General features: G+C 37.8%; 1 protein-coding gene across 1 annotated transcript in view; it reads right to left on the bottom strand.

Annotated features, from left to right (window-relative positions):
* Positions 1 to 6,897: 6,897 nt before the first annotated feature.
* The window catches only part of ERCC4 (ERCC excision repair 4, endonuclease catalytic subunit), a 31,338-nt gene continuing 18,643 nt past the window's right edge, over positions 6,898 to 19,592 (bottom strand). Inside the window, exons 7-11 of the mRNA XM_032779675.2 lie at positions 18,735 to 18,845; positions 15,277 to 15,865; positions 13,161 to 13,253; positions 12,305 to 12,417; positions 6,898 to 9,209 (exon numbers count right to left, since the gene is read on the bottom strand). Coding sequence (XP_032635566.1) covers positions 8,476 to 9,209; positions 12,305 to 12,417; positions 13,161 to 13,253; positions 15,277 to 15,865; positions 18,735 to 18,845 — 1,640 coding nt within the window. The 3' untranslated portion in view covers positions 6,898 to 8,475. The remainder of the gene's footprint in view (positions 9,210 to 12,304; positions 12,418 to 13,160; positions 13,254 to 15,276; positions 15,866 to 18,734; positions 18,846 to 19,592) is intronic.

The following is a 19,592-nucleotide window of genomic DNA, read 5'->3' as shown; positions in this document are numbered from 1 at the left end:
ACTTCGCAAGATTAGCCAGTTTGACAGTTGAATTTCTAAACACTGTTCTATGATGGCTAATTGGCTGCTTTGTGTGTGGATTTATCATACTGCTTACAGTGGAATAACATGCACATAGAAGAGGGAGAATCTGGGACAGCACACCATCTCCATGATTCCTTACAAAAGATCCTTTCAAGGCCTTCGGATGGAACCGCTATAGTTAAGAGCTGAGCTCAGTGGCTGCCATTCCACTTTAAATATTTCACTCCTTCAGCACATGGTGAAACAGTTTTCTAGAGATCACAGCAATGCAGAAGCAGCATTACTAAGGGGAGACGATGGTACAAGGAAACAGGCCTGGGGTCAGGACTGAACAGAAAAATTGGGATTATGGCACACAAAAGTAAAAATGTAAGAAAAATGAACAAAGTTGAGGAAGAACATAAGCAGAGGTCAGATATAAGTAGTGTTAGAGCAACTGTAAAATATGACAATTCAGTGCTAAAAGATGTGCCAGGGTGTGACACACAGCAGGCCGCCAGTGCAGCTGTTGCATCATGTTACTATAGATCTTTGTAACATTCCATTAATCTAAGTGGACATTCTGTAGAAAACAGCTGACAGAACATACATGTCCCCGAGGGAGAAGCAAAAGGACTGAATGGGAAAAGCAGAGCTGAACGAACAAATTAGAATAATTTATTTAAAATTTTTTGCTTTTTGGAGCCAAAAGGTTGATGCACAAAAGTGCCTGCACAAATATTATAGTATTTTCAAATGTAGTCATCGTTTGCCTATTTCTTCAGTATGCAAATAATGCAGTACAGATTGTGGCATGCATTTGATATTTGAATCCATGTGTGTTACAAAAGACACATATGATATGATTTCTGCTCCTTAATAGGAAGATGCATCAGTATGTCACTAAGAAAGCATGAATCAGAATTATACAATTAAGGACACAAAATAAAATTAAACTTTTTATTCTTACCAGTCAAGTTCTACAGGACTGAAATACGTGCTTTGCTGAATTGGGGTTTATGGAAGCAGCCAAGTGATTAAAATACAGTTACTGATGGAAAATTTTAGACCTTAAAGAACTGTACCTTTTTAAAACTCATTTTACAGAACATTTAGGTGAGATGCTTTTGGTGTTACGGTAGGATTTTTAAAATCTCTCACAGCGCTGGCCTAAACTCTGCTCCCACCAAGTGCTTTTGAAAATCTTACCTTAAAGACAGAGGTGTAAAATTTGATTTCATGTAAAGATCTCATCTAAAAAGACTGTACCTTCTTATTTCCAAAACTTGCTTCACTGGTTTTGGAACTAATCCTTGCTAAATATAACCATTTACTAAGCAGAAGGGACATGAATGATTTTCTTTGGAATCACTATAAACAAAGTAGTGCATGCACTATGAAGATACCGTGGCTTACTATACAGACACCTATTTGTCTATAGTGAGCGACAACAAAAGTCATCTTTTAAAAAAGAGTTCTCAAGCAAGGACCAGTTGCAGATCTTTTCCCTCTCCCTACTGCTCCCCCACCTCCAGACACCACACTTCCACCTAATTCCCTGTCTCCAATTCTCATTCCTCACTTGTGTATATTTAGTTCTGGAAGAAGAGGTTGCATTACTGGGTAACAGTCCCATCTGGAAAGTAAAGAGCAGCAGGAATGAGTTAGAGAGGGGTCTATTTCTCCTTGACTAGAAGAATAGTAAGTGGTATGTTTCAAAGACTGAGGAAAAAGATGACATTCAGTGAGAGGACCCTATAAGGGAAACAAACTTGCAAATCCATATGGGGAACTTACAGATGGGACCATTGCCAAATGAATATAGGTCAAATTTGCAACCTAAATACCAGTGTCCTTTTAAACGCAATTTTAGATAATAAAAAAGCTGCTAAATTAGTAGCGCTGGGTGTTGAAGGGGTACCTTTTCCATGTTTGAGTCACAGTAAAATTAACATATATACTGCGTATTTTGATACATTGCAGCACCATTTTCTGTTTAGACAATAACAAATCACCATAGCAGCGCAGTAGCCCTGGTTACCGTAAGATCAGTACAACGAAAGAACACTACTCTTGGTTGAGAATTGGCTGGCTAAACTGCTGAACATTTGCTCTCAGTTTCCAAGACAACATTGCTGAGCACATTTTTTTACCTCATAAATTTATTGCAGAGAAGCTTGTAAAATACAGATCAAAACTGAAATGGAGATGGCTAGTCTGCTCATTAGAGCCAACTTATATCAAGGACTCAGAGCTTCACTCCTATTTTGTAATCAAAACAAAATTAAGCGCTGAAGCTTTAAAATGTATTTGAATATTCCCTCATACAATTTTACTATATCACAGCTGTCAATTTATACAACTCTCTCTGTTTGCCATTCTACTTTAAATGCAATTAACTTAGAAGAACGTATCTTTTGCAGACACTTCTATTAGATGGTATTAATACAGCAAATAAAAAAAGAAAGGAGACAATAATGCTAAGCAACTTCATTTCAGAAGAGTTCCTCTCTATTTATTTAGCACCAGCTTCGCTGAGCTTCTTTCATTCATATCAACCAAGTTAGCTGCAGTAAATTAGTGAAAACACATTAAACTTCCATTGCCTTATGCAAATGCTAGCCCACAAGCAAAGACAGTGTGTTTTTAATCATCCCTTACCACGGTCCTTTTCTTTTTCCTTGTGAGAGCCCCACATAGGTTTACACTAGGAAATGAACAAATTAAGAGGCCCACTTCTGTTCCCACTGAAGCCAATAAGAAGATATGTAGACCTAAACTCACAGCTGACTTATCAAATTGCTCCTGGAGCCACAGGTAGTCTCAGTAGGTTCTGGGTGAAATTTCATAGAGTGGCTGAGCTCCCTAACTCATCCCCTCCCCGTTTGGTTTTGGGGTATGTCTACACTACAAATAAATACCCACAGCTGGGCCATGTCAGCTGACTCAGACATTGGGCTGCAAAGATGTAAAACTGCAGTGTAGGCATTCAGGCCTAGAATCCAGGCTCCAGCTGGAGCCCAAATGTCAATACTGCAATTTTACAGCACCACAGCCCAAATCAGCTGATATGACCCACCCATGAGTGTTTAATTGCAGTGTAGATATAACCTTATTTAGAGGCCAGAAACAATAACTTGGGATCTTCTTCCAATATTTGGAGATTTTTCCCAGTCTGTTTTCTTTCATACTATAAAGCATGTGACACTTGATGATTTATAAATCTTCAAATTTGATCTTGGCAAAATATCATTACTGCTTAGAGAAGTTACCTAATTATTCTATGCTACTAGCCTTACAAGACTTACCTTTAACACTGTGTCAAGCTGCCATATTTATTAGTTTAACAGATGAAAAGCTGAGACATGACTCAGGTTTAACTTTTTCCTCCCCTCATAGTTGAAGAGAAAGGCTCCCTGTCAATGCAATTTGAAACCAAAAAGGAAACAAATAAAACATTAGAAATTAGAAAAGTCATTGCCAAGGATAGTGAATGTCCTCTGTGTTTTTATTCCTGGCTTTTTCATTAACCAACTATGTGGGAGGGTAATGGATGCATTATTTAATATGTGTAGCTTCAGTATAAATGTTTGTAAAATAATTTGAGAAGGATAAAAAGTGTTGTACAATTGCTAATTATGAAAATATGTTCCATACCTAGACAAATTAGATTTTCATTGTGAAACACACAGCTCACAGCTATTTAACATCTGGACTTTATATCAAAGAGAAAGTGATTTAATTCAATTTGAGATCATGTTGGCAGTCATCAAAATTATGGCCACAGTGACTGACGAGTATAAATGGGGCTGCATAATTACCTTTTATTTTACACTACTGAGTTCTAAAAGACATCATGGCCTCAGGACCTTACAAAATTTTCTAAAGTTGAATATTGTGGAAACCCATATTCATCACTTAATTAATTTAGGCTCAGTCTATGCATCTAGCTTTTTATAACAGCACTTAACAGAATTATTATGAAAGGGTCAGAATTTTCTTTATAAACTTTGCTATTAAGGATTTTACACCTAACTGGAAAAAAAAAGGTCTGAAGACTGGTACTGGAACATAAGAATGGTCATACTGGGTCAGAGCAATGGTCTATCTAGCGCAGTATCCTGTTTTCTGACAGTGGCCAGTGCCAGGTGCTTCAGAGGGAATGAACAGAACAGGCAGTATCAAGTCATCCATCCCCTGTCATCGATTCCCAGCTTCTGGCAAACTGAGGCTACCGACACTCTAGTTCTTTTTTGAACCCTGTCATAGTTTTGGCCTTCACAACATTCCCTGACAAAGAATATGAGCATACAGGCAAATTTGCTAACAGTCCTCTATTACTTTTGCTTACACTATGTTTTTATTTAACACATGGAGAATGTATTCTTTTAATATTCTTGTTTCTTTAACAGATATTTGCTTTATGGCCCACCTTATACTCAAAGAATTGGAATCCTGCATGACTGAAGTAGTGTGGCGAGACAAATTCCTCTAAAAAGATCTACTTAGCTTTTGTTTATACTATTATGTTTAAAACAAGATCTTGAATCAGACAAAGGGGAACGAACCCCATTATATTTGAACTTCCTATTCTTTTTCTCCTTGGCAATGTCACTCCCGTACTAGAAGGTGACTGCATACTGGTAACTAAAGGCAAGATATTAAACAAATAATATTAAGGTCAGACCAAGATCTGGTCTGCACTTAAAAGTTTTGCCAATATAGCTATGTCAGCTAGAAATGGCGCAGGGAAAAATGACACCTCTAGAGCCCTGCATGGACACAAAATTTGTATCCGCATCCTATCCACAAGAACGATCCACAGATGCAGATATCCATGGATATAAAGTGGATAGCCACAGATTTGCGGGGCTCTAGATACAAAATTTGTATCTGCATCTGATCTGCAAAAATGGCCCGTGGATATCTACTGCTATAAAGTGGATATCCGCAGATTTGTAGAGCTCTAGACACTGTTAACCAGCACAAGCCCTAATGTAGACACATCTACACCAAGAAAAAAAAAGTTCTTTTGCCAGTACAGCTTATTTCATTTGGGGAAATAGAATAAGTTATACTGCAACTCTCTCAACCTCAAGGCAGGGGCTTTGCTTGGACAGGAGACAGGGTAGTGGGCTCCTTTAAGAACTCCCCCTCCTTATGGACTAGGAGGTGATGGCTGGGAAATGGGTGGAAAGTATCACCTGGGGGCACGGGAAAACTAAGCCATTGGCCTCTGCACAGCTGGGGGAGGTTATATAAACCTTATCCCTCAGCCTGAGCCCCTCTAACACCTATACTGACTAGATACTTATTCTATAGGGTTTCTGGTTCCCTGATAAACTGGATAGGGAAGTGGACTATGGAGAAGAAATCCCTCAAAGAAGCTGGTGAACAGGGTTAAGACTTCTAATGTCTGGTAGAGTGAGCAGAGACACCCCTTTACCTTCATATGAGGGGACAGTGGTGGTGTCCCACCAATGGGCTGGGAACCAGCTGTGGAGGCTGGGGCGGGGGGCTGATAGCAGGAAATGATTAAACAATCATGGAAAAGCACTGTATGAGTTATTGCCAGTAGCTGCCAGATGAATTAAATTAATAAAGCTGCAGTGTAATTAAATGAAATCTCTTGCATCTTGTCTTTTTTTCCTGAATGTCCAGGACAACGGCAAAAGAACTCACTGGTATAAGCTGTGTCTTCACTAAAAGATTTGCTAGTATAGCTTACCAGCAAACCCCTTCTAGAGACGAAATCTTAAATCAGACTATAGAAATAAGATTACAACAGCCAGTTACTAGCTCATCTCCAACTGGCATATTCTTCTAGAAAGTGTTATACATTATCAACACTTCTAGATGTATATAGTCTTCAAAAATGTGGAGTTAGAACTCAGAGATCCCCAAACTAAAGGTAAGTTTGACCATTGTAAACGCACAACATAAATAGGAAAAAAAGGTCAGGGACTGGTAAGAACAACAGCACCAAATTAATTCCTTTAAATTAACACATTTAATTAATTTGTGGGTAAACAGAATAAGATCTTCAGGGCAGGGAACGTGTCTTAAGGATATGTCTACACCCTAACACAACTGGGTCCTGAATGGGGTCTTTGGGTGTAACTATGTTACTAATAATGCTGTATCAATACTAAATGCTATTTTTCCTTAAAAAACAGAAGTCCAATATAGAATTATGCTAAATTTACTCTATAGAAACAAAAAGCAACTTAAGTATTATACTTGATTTACTTATACCACCTTTATTGTATCACTGTCAAAGTCACATTTTCATGCCTTTCACTTTCACCATGTGCAATTCTGAGAAATGCATGAGGGAGCTTATCCAGCTGGCAGGCAGTACAACTAAAATGACAGTTCTTATACTCCCTAGTGATCCAAACACACAGAAGATACAGATGTGCATCCTGGTTTTGTTCCATTGTTTACTTTTCTGAAGGAGGCTGAAGGATAAACGTTCATGACAGCATAATCTTTATAAGATTAATAGACATGATTTTTCTTCTCTTCTTACAATCACTTGTGTGATTTATGATACTTAACAGCAGCTACTTATGATTCCTGGCCTAAGAGCTTTACATTTAGCCATGAAGCAATACCTTTTTATGCAAAGGGGAAAAGAGTTAGACTGTTAGAGTTCTAAAAAGCTGAGAAAAGCAAGGAAATGGAGGATCACATTCCACACGTTCAAAAATCCTGCAGACCCCTGCAATAACTAGTCAAATGGGGTGACCGAAGCACAGCATTACAGCTGTTATTGCAAAGCTTTTGTTTTTGGCCTATTTCACCTAGAACCAACACATATTTAATGTTGAATTTGGTTTCTGCAGAATAAAATTTTCCATTTGAAGGCCTGCAATAAATAGTACACTTAGATGAGTCCTTGAATGAAGCATTTAATGACAAATTCATAGGTAATTTAAATATTTAGGTATGTACAGTAAACACTAAAAGACAGTGCACAGTAAAAATCATGAGGCCAAAAACGTCAAACTCAAACACAGCAAATATATAAATTTTTCTGTACTGTAGTACATGCAGGTTTCAAATCAGTGAATTGCTAAAATATATATTACTCTCAAGTGGCACACAGTCAAGACTTTGTAAATGTCAAGTGTTAATGCATTAGTGCAGGGGTAGGCAACCTATGGCATGCGTGCCAAACGTGGAACGCGAGCCGATTTTCAGTGGCACTCACACTGCCCGGGTCCTGGCCACTGGTCCAGGGGGCTCTGCATTTTAATTTAAATTTTAAATGAAGCTTCTTAAACATTTTAAAAACTTTACTTTACATACAACAAGAGTTTAGTTATATATTATAGACTAATAAAAAGAGACCTTCTAAAAATGTTAAAATGTATTACTGGCACATGAAACCTTAAATTAGAGTGAATAAATGAAGATGAAGCACACCGCTTCTGAAAGGCTGCTGACCCCTGCATTAGGGCTTAGTGACTGGAAGCTGCATTTATCCCCATGGGCAAAAGCAGGCTCTGAGATGCAACTGTCATTTCAAACTTCTGCACAGAGCGTACCTCTTTTATAAAAAGTGACACAGAAATTACTGGAGAGAAATTAGATTTCTACTCCTATTCTGTGCTACCTAAAAATGCTAGAAGTCAGCTCTCAGGTGAAAAGTAGCAGCAGCACTGAATCTATGTACGTATCTTCCATTCAAGGCACTCAAGTGCAAAGTATTAAGACATTTAATAAACGTCAGGTTTTAAAAACTGTTCCCTTTTCAAGAAAGCTTCACTTTTGAATAATAATTTTATATGCTAGAAAAAAGAATCCTTTCAAACAACAGAAAGGCCAACAAACCCAAGAAGGTGCCACTTTTATGTATTCATATTTCTGACCAAAACAGAAACTTCTGATAGGAAGGAAGATTGTCAAATTAATGAGTCATCCACAGTTATTTTTCTTTCAACAGAAGCACAGAATTATGAGCATTTTAACAGCTGCCCCACTGTCAATGGAAAAGCTGTAATTTAAGGAATTCATATGTTGACAGAAAGGGTGGTTTATAAATATTAAGGGTAAAAGCAACGTATTATGCAAAATGGCACTCATATTCCACCAATTTGAAATTTAACACATCTTCACTTATATAAGTTAGTGTACATATCTATAGCTACTTTCTCTTATTTTAAGACTCTTCTTCATCTTTTAGCACCTGATTTTGGTAAGTACTAAGACACTCTTCATTTAAAGCTGAACTACTCCAGAGATGGCAAAGACATTAGGAAGAATAAAATGATGCACTAATTAATCCTGTTTAAAGACAACTTGCCTTTTGTACACAAAACTTGTTTTCAACAACAAAGACCTCAGGAATGTTGAAATATGGTGGAATGACATTAAAAGGACAAGACTGTCTATACCAAGAAATAATTAATATCTAATAAACTTTGCCAAAGTACTATTTAAAGCACATCAGTATGGCCTAATCAATCATCTTTTGGTTTTCGCTTTAGAAATGGCCTCTGCATAGGATATGTGAATGAAGTCATAAAGCTGCTTAGCACTGACAGCGTTGCCCAGAATTTCTAAGAGTTTTTCCTGTGACAGAGTAACCAGTTCTGAAATGCTCTTAACGTGGTTCATTAAGACACGGCAGTTTTTGGCATTTACACCTGGTATTTTTAATAAGAAGTCCTGTGGGCCAGGGTTATACTTGTCTGACTCAGGAACGATTTCCGAATCTGCTGTAATGGCCATTGCTATTGCTGCATCAGGCTGTGGCCTGTTCTGTTTCAACTCCTCAAACAACTCAGCAGTGGCATGGGGAGACGGACACCACAGAATACGTAACCTTGGGAAATGAAGAGTAAGGAGGGTGAGTTTAGAAGTAATATCGTTACTGGAAATCTCTTGATGTAGAGAGCCTCGTGAAGTGAGAGAGAAAGATTTGCTAGGGTCGAATTCAATCAGAAGAATTGGTCGCTTATAATAACGAGACATAGAAATGCATTGGGAATAGAGCCTCCCATTATTTAAGGAACCGATCAAATCACTGATACTCTTCCGCTCTATGCAGATATCAGGGGTGAGAATGTAATCTCCAACTTCCAAAGTAACAGGTTCAATGTCAATACCACGACGATGAATCAGAGATGGAAGCTCACTGCGAAATTCTCGCATATCCACTATTATAGTCTGTTGAACGCTCTTCTGGTCCTGTCCACCTAATGAGTAAACAATTTATAGTGAATCTCTTTCATATGAGTGACCTCTGATTTAGGTCTTTTACATCTGTATCTATACAGATGTATATTTACCATTGTATTTTGCATAAGACCACACATTTAAAATTCTGCAAATACTTTTATAAAATCTCACTGTTCAGAGTTTGTCATTTAATTAACAAATTAGAAAAATCCTACAAGCCAATATGTTGTATAGTTTGAATATCAGGGCACTAACATCACATTGAGTGTTGGTTTTTTTTTAAAATCTCAAATTGGAAAAACACCTTAAAGATATTTTCATTGCTTTCATAATGGATGGATACCACCCCTTCGACCTAGAGATCCCAAGTTTAGTATGGGATTTACTATACCACTGAATCAGCCTATCACTAATTAAAAAACAAACTAGCATGCACCTGCTAGACAAAGTTTTAAAATGCAGCTGTATTGAGCATATATAAGAATTTACTAAGAAGGCTTTGCAAGACCTGTGAGCCTTGTGAGAGGAATTTAAACTACAGTAAATGGCTATTGAATAATTATGATTCAACTGGCTGATAATGAGAATTTTAATCCATCTGTAGACAAAAATCTATTAAACACACTGGGCAAATGTAGACAAAAAAAGTTGTACTCAAAGAAAATTATGCTTACCTTACCTTAAACTCTAAAAAGCAAGGAACATTGACAGTTTGGTATGTACCTGCTCATATTTACTCCCAACCGTCCGCCACCCAAATGGGATAGTTTATCATATTATTGATGTATCTGGGCCTTTACATATTTGCAGGAGGACAAGATCCCACCCTTGAATATAAACAAGTTTGGCTCCAGAACTGGTATAGATGGGGCTGGGAAAGATATAAGTGATGGAAAGCTAAGTGAAAGTAGCAAGTTTTAAAGAGGGATTTAAAAGATAAAAGCAATTTTGTTTCTCACACAAACTAAAGTTGTAGGTGTGGGTGGAGGGTGGTCATTATTAAACTGAAAGTGGGAGGAGACAAATGGAGCATAATGAAGAACAGATTAGGTAGAGCATATGGCAAGAGAGGAATGCTGAAGGAAATGAGAGCCAAGATGTAGGCAGGGAGCTGTGAAGATAATGGCAGGGGCAAAGATGAGAACAAGGAATTTGAATTTCTAAGGAAAGGAGAGAAAAAACAGTGAAGAGATTGAAATAAAGACAAACGTTGTCAGAGTGACAGCAAAAAATGATGATTTTTTTTCTGCAATGTTTTGGATAGAAAAGATAAGAGACGAGACACATATTGAGGATATATTATGTATCTATTCTTTACTTTGTATCCAAAACACTGCAGCAAAAATCTCCTTCCTTTTGCAACCACTCTGACAATATTTCCCCCTTATTTGAATCCCATCACTGGGTTCTTCTCTTCTTTGAAGAAAGTATTTGTGGAACACTCAAAATAAATGAATACATTTGCTTTTGAGGATGAAAACTAAACCTTAATCTTCCATCAATAGAGCTGTCAGTTGGCTGTATTTGCTCATTTGTTAGGTATTGACTGAATTCTGTTTACCATAAGCACAGTCCTTTCTACCAAGTTTTTGGATATTCATATTAGTTTTCCTATATATGTTTATCTTTCTACATTCTAAGTAGTATATTCTGTGTTCAGTTTGCAAATGAAACCTACTCACTCTATAAGTCAATGGGAATTTTGCACATCTATCAAAGGAACAGAAGGCTCTGATGCCCAACTTTATTGCTTTAAAAGAACAGCATCACTTTAAACTCTCCCCCTTCTTAAGTCTTCACACAGCAGGCATCATTCACTCTGGCTAAGAAGAAATAAACAGGCCTCTTTACAGAATCAGTTAATACAGCTACTTTATCAGTCAGAGGAGCTGGCGGTGTGAGCTGCTCAGCACTGCTTCCTGCCACCTTCCAAAACTTATAGCACCGCTTCTGCGGCACTTCCAAACATTACTTGCCCAGGCAACTAGACTTTCAGTCAAAAGAGAGTTTTGTTTTTTTTTATAAGGCAGTGCAGGACATTTAAGCGACAGATCTGGCTCTGCATGCAAATTGGACCAAATTTAGTCCCAGAACAAGTGAGTTCAGCTCTCGATGAAGATAATGGGAATTGCACCCACTGCCAACAGAGCTGATTTTTGCCTTATGTATTTTTAAATGCTATGACAGGTATCTTGGAGCATTACGCCAGGCTTTATACAAAAATCCTTTTAAATGGCACCCAAAAGGTGTGCTAAGCACTTTATAGACACAAAATAAGACAGATTCTTGCCTTGAAATGCACATGGTATATGTAGATAACACATTCACAAAGGTGTTCAGAGAAAGGATACAACACAAGATGACTATAAGCAAGAATTTAGTTACACTTTAATCATATTCTAACTTGTTCTTTTATCCTTATGAGCTGATCTTGTAAATAGTTAACTTCTGCATGTCTTTTATAAATTTGAACCTTTGAATAAAAAAAAAAAAGCCAGCCACTTTCCCTCTTACTGCAGCACCTGTAGCCTTGCCCTGAGGAGTTCATCCCTACACCGATTTGTGTTCACTCTCCTCCATGCACTGACTTATAAAACAGAAGCATCTTGCGGAAAGATATTGCTGTCATTCCCATTCTCTTTCTGTCTTAAAATCTCATAATGAGAGAGAAGGGACAAGTTCTTTTGCCCACTGAAATCAACTGGAGTTTTACTATAACTTTAACAGATGAAGGATTGAGCTCTTATCAATCAATTTGAAACATTAACTGCATAACTGCAAGTCATGACATCTTCCCTCTAATCCAGGAGGGTAGGATGTGACTTTCTACAATACTCAGCCACAAAGATGGTTAGATTTACTACATGCCATTTCTACAGTGATCCAAGGTTCTCCATTTTCACCTCTAAAGAGCAGGGTGCACTGATTCTGTAGCACTTTCTAGACTCTGAGGACAGAGATCTGAACTCAAATGCCAATGTGTTACTGCTAGACCATTAAGAGCATGCACGACAGATTTCTGAAATAACAATATACAAGGTATTTCTGTCAAACATCTCTCATTATATAACCCAAAGCCCTACAAGTAGCTCCAGGAATTGCTAAAACTCACCTGCTTTGCGTGTGTCAGTAGAAACAGTTGCAGAAGTAGAATCTCTTACGAGATCCAAGTTTGTTTCATCTCTGCCTTCTCTTTCCTCAGGGATAACCATGCTGGCCTTCTCTCTAAAGAATTATTACCAGAGGAACAGACACATTTGGAATTACTTGCATTATATTTCATAGCTATTCAGGCCTGGGTTTTCAAGGATAAAAGTATGACAAAAACATTTTCTATCTGGCTAACAGGAACAAAGAATTCACATTGTTTAGCATTGCCTGCAAATCTGATCAGAATTACAATTTATTTTATCTTCCAGGTCATTAAGGACCAGATTCTGATATCCCTATTCATCATGATTAGTACTTCACTCTGTGAGGAGCCTCATCTGATGTGTATGGGATTCCTCCTGAAATAAGGCACTAAACACGTGATATTAGCATAATCTAGCCCTAAGTATCAGCACAAACATTAAACTCTGTGGTATCATCCCAAAATTTAATGCTCTCTTCCTCCCATGAAACTATATAAAGCCATGAAAACCCGCACAAGTTGCTTGGTATCTTGCAAAACTTACTATTCTGGAAACCAAGAACAAACTTTAAGCTAGTTTCCCTTACAATATTGGTACACAGCTGTGAATATCATCCAAAAGGCTGCTTGAGCCTGTCAAATTTCTGACTTTTTGGGCAAACAGGTGTTTCAGAAGAGGACTGTGGAAGATTCTCTGATTAATGTCGAAAAATTAGTAAAATTGGAAGCTTATATAGACATTTTACATAAATAAGAAAAAACCCTATATTTAAGAAGTGGACATAAACATGAAACAGTTGATGTACTAGAAAGCTAGCAAGCCCACTTAAGTTACCGAATGAGTTTTTCAAAAGCTTCTTTTTCTTTTCTCAGCACAGTGAGATAGCGCTGTTCTTCTGTCGAACCTCCATATATAAGGAAATAAACCCTGTAGGTCAGGAAATAATGTACTTCAGGTCACAAAACACACAATTTTATCCTGAAACCAACATGAACATCAGTATTGGAGATAAGCAGCTTTAAGTGCTTGAAAAATAAATATTTGACTAAAAATAGACCCCATTATTTACACTTCTAAAGTTAAACTGATTAAAATTCATCTGTTAGAGTTCTTCTATCCAAAACACTCCCCTTTTTTCAAAAGAAGGGGAAGTGTTAAACTCTGGAATGCAACTGGAGTGGATGAGACAGTGCCCTGCTCAGAGCTGGTTTATAAGACAAGCTAGTCCTTTTACAAAAAGCAAGGAGGAAATAAAAACTGAGAGGTCATGTCTTCCTTGCAGTTACATGCAGTCTTCTCAGAATGATGTTTATGAAATAAATGAAGAGGTGGGAATACTTTAAAGAAAGCACTACGAAAGAACATAAGTTATGAGAAAAACAACAAACAGATTTAGTATAACTTCTCTGTAAAGGGAATCATCGAGTCCCATTTTGCAAGTAAGTGTCACATTCACCACAGCCATCATGTATTTTGCATAAACACACGTGGACAAGTTAAGTTTCTATTCTATAAACATGCACATAAACAACTCATATTGATTCCTGTAATTAGTTTGAAATATTAATAAAACTATCAACAAATGTCTTCAGCAGAGCAGCGTTCAATTTTTGCTGTATCAAAATGTCAGGCAATTATGTCAGCTGATATACTTCTGCACCTCTTCCAACATTGTGTGGGAAAAGCTATTGGTTCTTGCACCTATGTGATGTTTACTGCATCTGGCTTTCCTGCCCTCTCCTGAAGGATTAGGGTTGACATGATTTGACTGCATGCAACTCCAAAAACAGGAGCAATAAATTGGATAATTAAAAATAAGATACATCAACTAATGGCCCAGCAGCTACACATTTAAGGTATCTTATGATTTCTGCAATTTTAGGTACAATTTTAACCCCACCCTCCCCAGTTGGAGCTTAACTCAGTATTAGATATACATTGCTTTCTCTATAAAAAACTGTTCTTTCAACTGCAAGGTGTACACATATTTATACTTGTATAGTAAATCCTCTTTAAATTCACACCCTACCTTATTGCAGATTAACTTCTAGTAAATTATAGCCTAACCTTGCATGTGAGAAGTCAAGCAGTAATTCAAATCAAGAAGATTGCACTAGCTCAAGAGGGCAGAGAGCACTGTGTTCAATTTTAACTTTTGCATTTAAGTTTGTATTCTCTATGCTACAATAAACGCAAGTTTTGCATTTTATCCATTTATCCACAGTCAACAACTTACATAGAGCTATTTCCATCATCTCTCTTCCTCCCTCCTCACCATGTTCAAGATACAGCCAAGTGTTTTCTTGATGACATATTTGAAGCGTCATTAACATTAGAAAACTTGAAGCAGAATGATCTTAATTTCCTAATCATGTTTTCCTGTACCTGCCCTAACAATGTTTCTGAATAATCTGCCCAACAGCAGGGTTAGGCTTCAGGATGAGTGTAAAGAATAAACTCTCAGAAGGAGCACACAAATATGAAAATGGAGAAGCTTAGTCGGGAAGCAGAGAGAATGTAGCAAGCTCCCTTTGGATGTACAACCAACATGAAATGCTTTATACATACCTAGTACTAAACCTCCCCTACACCACCCATGAAGAATATCTACAAGATTAAATGGGAGATCTCTAAAGCAGGGTACAATATATGCAATTGATTACTGGTGTATTGATAAATTGTTAAGGGGGTTTGACATCCATTGGAGAAATAAAATTATACATATAAATTTTTTTTTAAGAAGGGTAAATTACAGTCTACATGTTCAATTTTTAAACTGAAAAGGAGACAGATTAGGAATTAGATAGAGGAAAACTAAATAAAGCCATTAATTGATTTTCTGGGTTCACTTCCAAAAGATCTCAAACAACAAACATTTTGTTTTTGGTTTTGATTTTTTAAAGAGCTAAAATTAGAGCAACAGCATTCTGCTATTACCAAGTCAACTTGCCTCAAGGGCTTCCCAGGCCTGCTTGCCTTGTAGATTTCCAGCTGCCGAACAAAAGTTAGTTCTGCATCATACATCACTACATATCTTGGTTCCACTTCATGCAACAGCCGAGTGAGAGCATAGGGGTCACTACAACCCTGCAATGGATGAATAATAGTTAGGGGGTTTTTGAAGATACCATAATAAGCATCTGATGCTAAATTTAGATGGAAATCTTCAGGTTTGGTTTCCTCTGTATTGATTTCTTCACTGCTGCTTAATTCCTTATATCCCTCCATCTCCTCTGCTATGTCTTCCTCCTCTGTTTTTCCCATCATTTGGGTTAAAGTCAAGTCTTGTTTCTTCATGATTTTGTTTTGTTTTGAGGAGGCCTCTACTTTGGCTTTTTTGGCTTGAGGTCCTGTGTCTGATTTGGCATTTCCTTTGGACTTGACAGCTTTTCTATCCTTAATCCATGCTTCTGCAGCTCTTTCATCCTTCCCAAAAGTTTTGTTATAGAGCCTCATTAAAAGTGCCTCTGCTCCAGCAATAATATACTCTCTCAGTTGTGCACAAGTTCGGTCATCACTGGCACAAATAAGCACTTGCCCTGCAGTCAAGAAATAATATTATGTTTATAATTTGTTACACTGCACTTTTTTATATCCAATTACAAGAATCCTCTTGGCCGGACATATAAATTGTTTTAAAATAATCTCAGGAGTATGCTTGCCAAATGTCTTTACACTTTTTACTAGTTGCTGCTCTGGAATTTTGGGGACAGTCTTAAGTTGCGTGATTTTTTGTTTTGAACTGAACAAAAATCAAAGCACAGAAAGTCAATGGAAGTTCATTGTTCTTTACTCCCAAACTGTCAGAATCAGAAATGTTTTTCTTCTGACCAATTGAAATGAGACAGATGTAGCATATAGTGTATGCTTTTTTTTTTTTTTTTTTGCACCATGGAGTGAAATGAAAAACACCACATTAACTGAACCTGTTCTAATTTTCAACCATTTCCATTTGCATTAATGAGCCCAGAACACACAAAAGCACATAATGCTATTGTCATTTGAAGTCCCTGACTAACTCTTTTTGAAGACTGAAGCTTCCCCACAAGCTGCTTCAGGTGGACTCCTCCTCAGCAAGGGGTGGGGCCAGCTGATGCTACCATAAGAGCACGAGGGGTGGGGAGAAAAGAGCACTTGTGCCCCCTCATTTTCTCCCAATAGAATTTGGTACCGTTTAGGGGAAGGATAACTCGACAAAGAGGTGAGACAGTAAAGGAGTTAGTCAAGAGCAACTATGCGCCACCCCCACAATCCAGCATCTACAGCACGCAGGGGGTAGAGGGGTGCCAAGTAAGGTGCTGCACTCTCACAATGTTCCAAGCTTTACAAGATGGAATGAGTTGTAGCTCAGCTCCACCAGATTTTAAACCCAGAGCAAGATCATGGTGTCCCCCCAAACCTGGAAAGGCAGCTACACTACTAGGAAGTGCAAGTGAGTCACACACACTCTTGTGTAGCTCCTATGGCTTTGGAGGATTTATTGAGGGGGAGATCTACTTGTCAAATGTTTACAAGTACTGTAGGACTTCCTCTTCAGAAGGCTGGAGTATGTACAACTACTACAGGCTTACAAATAAGGTATACTAATTGTCATGGTAATTGACATGACCATGTAACAATAGACAAATATAGTTATTTCAAAGATTTTAGCTGTTTTCACGGTGGCACAATGAGGGTTAAGGGTGCTTGGGTGACCTTAATTAAGTATTGGCATCACTTGAATGTTTGGGTCTGGATTTTTTGAGGATAAAGTGGAAGGTTAATGTTGAACTTCCAGAATAATGTTCGTTTTATATTTTTTATTGAGAAAGCTATTCTCAAGGATTTGGGGGATGAAGTTAGAGTCTTTAATCTTTGAATACAGGTTAATTAAGTGTTTTGTCTGGGAAAAGTTATTTTCCACATATGGCTTAATCATATATCCTCTACCTCACACTTAGCAATGAAGAGGAGAGGAAAGTTTTCACCTCAGGAGCTTCTGTCGGGACCAGTTTTTATTACCTGTACCCTCTTTGAAATATAGATATGCTTGTATGCAAAAGACTTAATTAACTTTGCAGAGACTACACACCTAGTCCATCCCTTCATTGATATTTCACTATATACAAACAACTAGAGGGGTATAAAACAGAGTCTGCCTGTCCAGGAAATATCTCAACCTAGGTAGATTGTGGCTGGGATTTAAAAAAAAAAAAAAAAAAAAAAAAAAAAAAAAAAGCACATGATTTAGGAGCACAAGTTCCATTAAAACTCAATGGACCTTGTGCTGCTAAGTCACTTGTCTGTCGTGTAGACATAGCCTTTCTACCCATATAACTGCGTCATTCAGGGGCTCAAAGAGGTGTGAGCCCTAACCAGACTTTTGCTGCCACAGCTATGTCGTAGCATAGAGGCAATTATACCAGCATAACTGTGCTTTTACCAGTATAACTTTTTTCCCCGCTCGGGCAGAAGGTTATACTATATCGTTACAAACCACTGCTTTCTTGGTATAGCAGTATCCACACTAGGACCAATTTGCTGATATATATCAGCATTCCTATCCTGGCAAAACACCCTTACAGTAGACACATCTGCAGTGGTGCTACCTCTAGAATCTAATTGATTAGGAATATAGGCTCCTAACCTGTTTCACTTCACAGATGTCTCTAATCAGAAACCATAAGAGATGAGTGAAGGTGGTGGTGGTGGGAGGAGAAGACAGTTGTGGTAAAAAATGTAATAGTTTGTACTGTTTTATCCGCTTGACTACCATATCTATGTTTGGTTGGCTTAAGAGCTACTTTTTTAAGGCAGGCATGCTCCCAACTTGTAGGTATGTCCACAGGTTAGAGTCCCTGTGCGCATTCTTAGCGTCCTCCAGGTGATATGCATAGGGTTGCTCCTTAAAGTACTTGGTGGCAAAAAAGGGTGGAAGAGGGCCTGACAGGGAGCAGAGAGCGTCCCCTACCAGGTCAAACAAGGCAGGAGAAAGGAAAGATCGGGGGAAGTCACCAGGGCTAGTGGGGATGGGAAAAAAAGAGGCATATCCGAAATGAAACGAGAATAAGAAAATGGACAGTGAACAGATAAGATAGTGGCAACCATGGCACCAGGGGATAGGAGTGGGAGAGGGCTAGGATGCCCACATGCCAATCATAAAGGTGTAGTCAACACAAAATGTTGGTTGCAACACTGATTTTAAGTTATGGACTTTCACAGGTTAATGTGTTCAAAGGCACATTTCAAGTTCATAAATTTACAGTGCTTTCAAAAGCTCATACCTTTTTATTTTACACAGAACTTCTCTCAAATTCATAAATATTACACATCTAGTCCTTTGGTAAGATATATTTCAGAAACTTAATTGCAGTTCTGTTCTCTTAAAAAACAGATTAACCAAATGAGAAACATTTAGTCTTCTCTCACCTGGCCCGCCAAGATGCTCACTGTTGTTGTTCTCAGATTCAATCTCTTTCAATACTTCTCTTAAAGCCTCCCACTTTGGGTTGCTTTCTAAGACCAGTTCCCTTTTCAGTTCTGAAATACAATAAAGGAGAATTAATTTAATATAGCAGCTTTCACAGTCAACATATTCCTAAGAGCTTCAAAATAATGAGTTAGATGCTGATAATGTAATGGCTCTTGGCAAACTCAACAATAGCCCACATTTGCAACTTATGCTGGGAGATGGAGGAAGGCAATAGCTATCATATAAACCTATTTATAAATAGGAACAAATACTATTTTGAAACAAAGATAAACATTCATATTTTACTTGTTTAATTTAAAAACTCTTAATTATAAGATTGCTTTTATAACTGTGGTTACACACACACACACACAGAAAACAACATCAGACTAATATTAAACTAAACATTGTAGTGGCTCAAGAACAATTTTACAGGACTTCCACCGGTGACCTGCTGTGCAACCTGGGCAAGTCACTTTAACTCTCTGTGCCTTTGCTTCCCCTCCCATTTTCTGTCTTGTCTTGTCTACTGTAAGCTCTTTGGTGCTAGGACTATATCTCAATGTGTTAGTACAGCACCGAGCACAACATCATCCTGATCTCAATTGGGGTATCTAGGAGATACTGTTATACAAACGTACAGAACATTAGAAATAGCATAGTTTTGTAAACTGAACTAACAAACCAGTGAATTCATGCCTTCTTTCTGAAGTTATGAATCTAACTTTTGATTTATATTTTGGATTTATAATTAGCAACAGCAGATAGTCCTGCATGGAGTAAATTCATGTTTCTAGGTAGTCGGTGTGTGCTTT

The sequence above is a fragment of the Chelonoidis abingdonii genome, chromosome 9 (assembly GCF_003597395.2).
Source record: "Chelonoidis abingdonii isolate Lonesome George chromosome 9, CheloAbing_2.0, whole genome shotgun sequence".
In the NCBI taxonomy this organism is placed as follows: Eukaryota; Metazoa; Chordata; order Testudines; family Testudinidae; genus Chelonoidis; species Chelonoidis abingdonii.
This window is presented reverse-complemented; position numbering and strand designations above follow the sequence as displayed.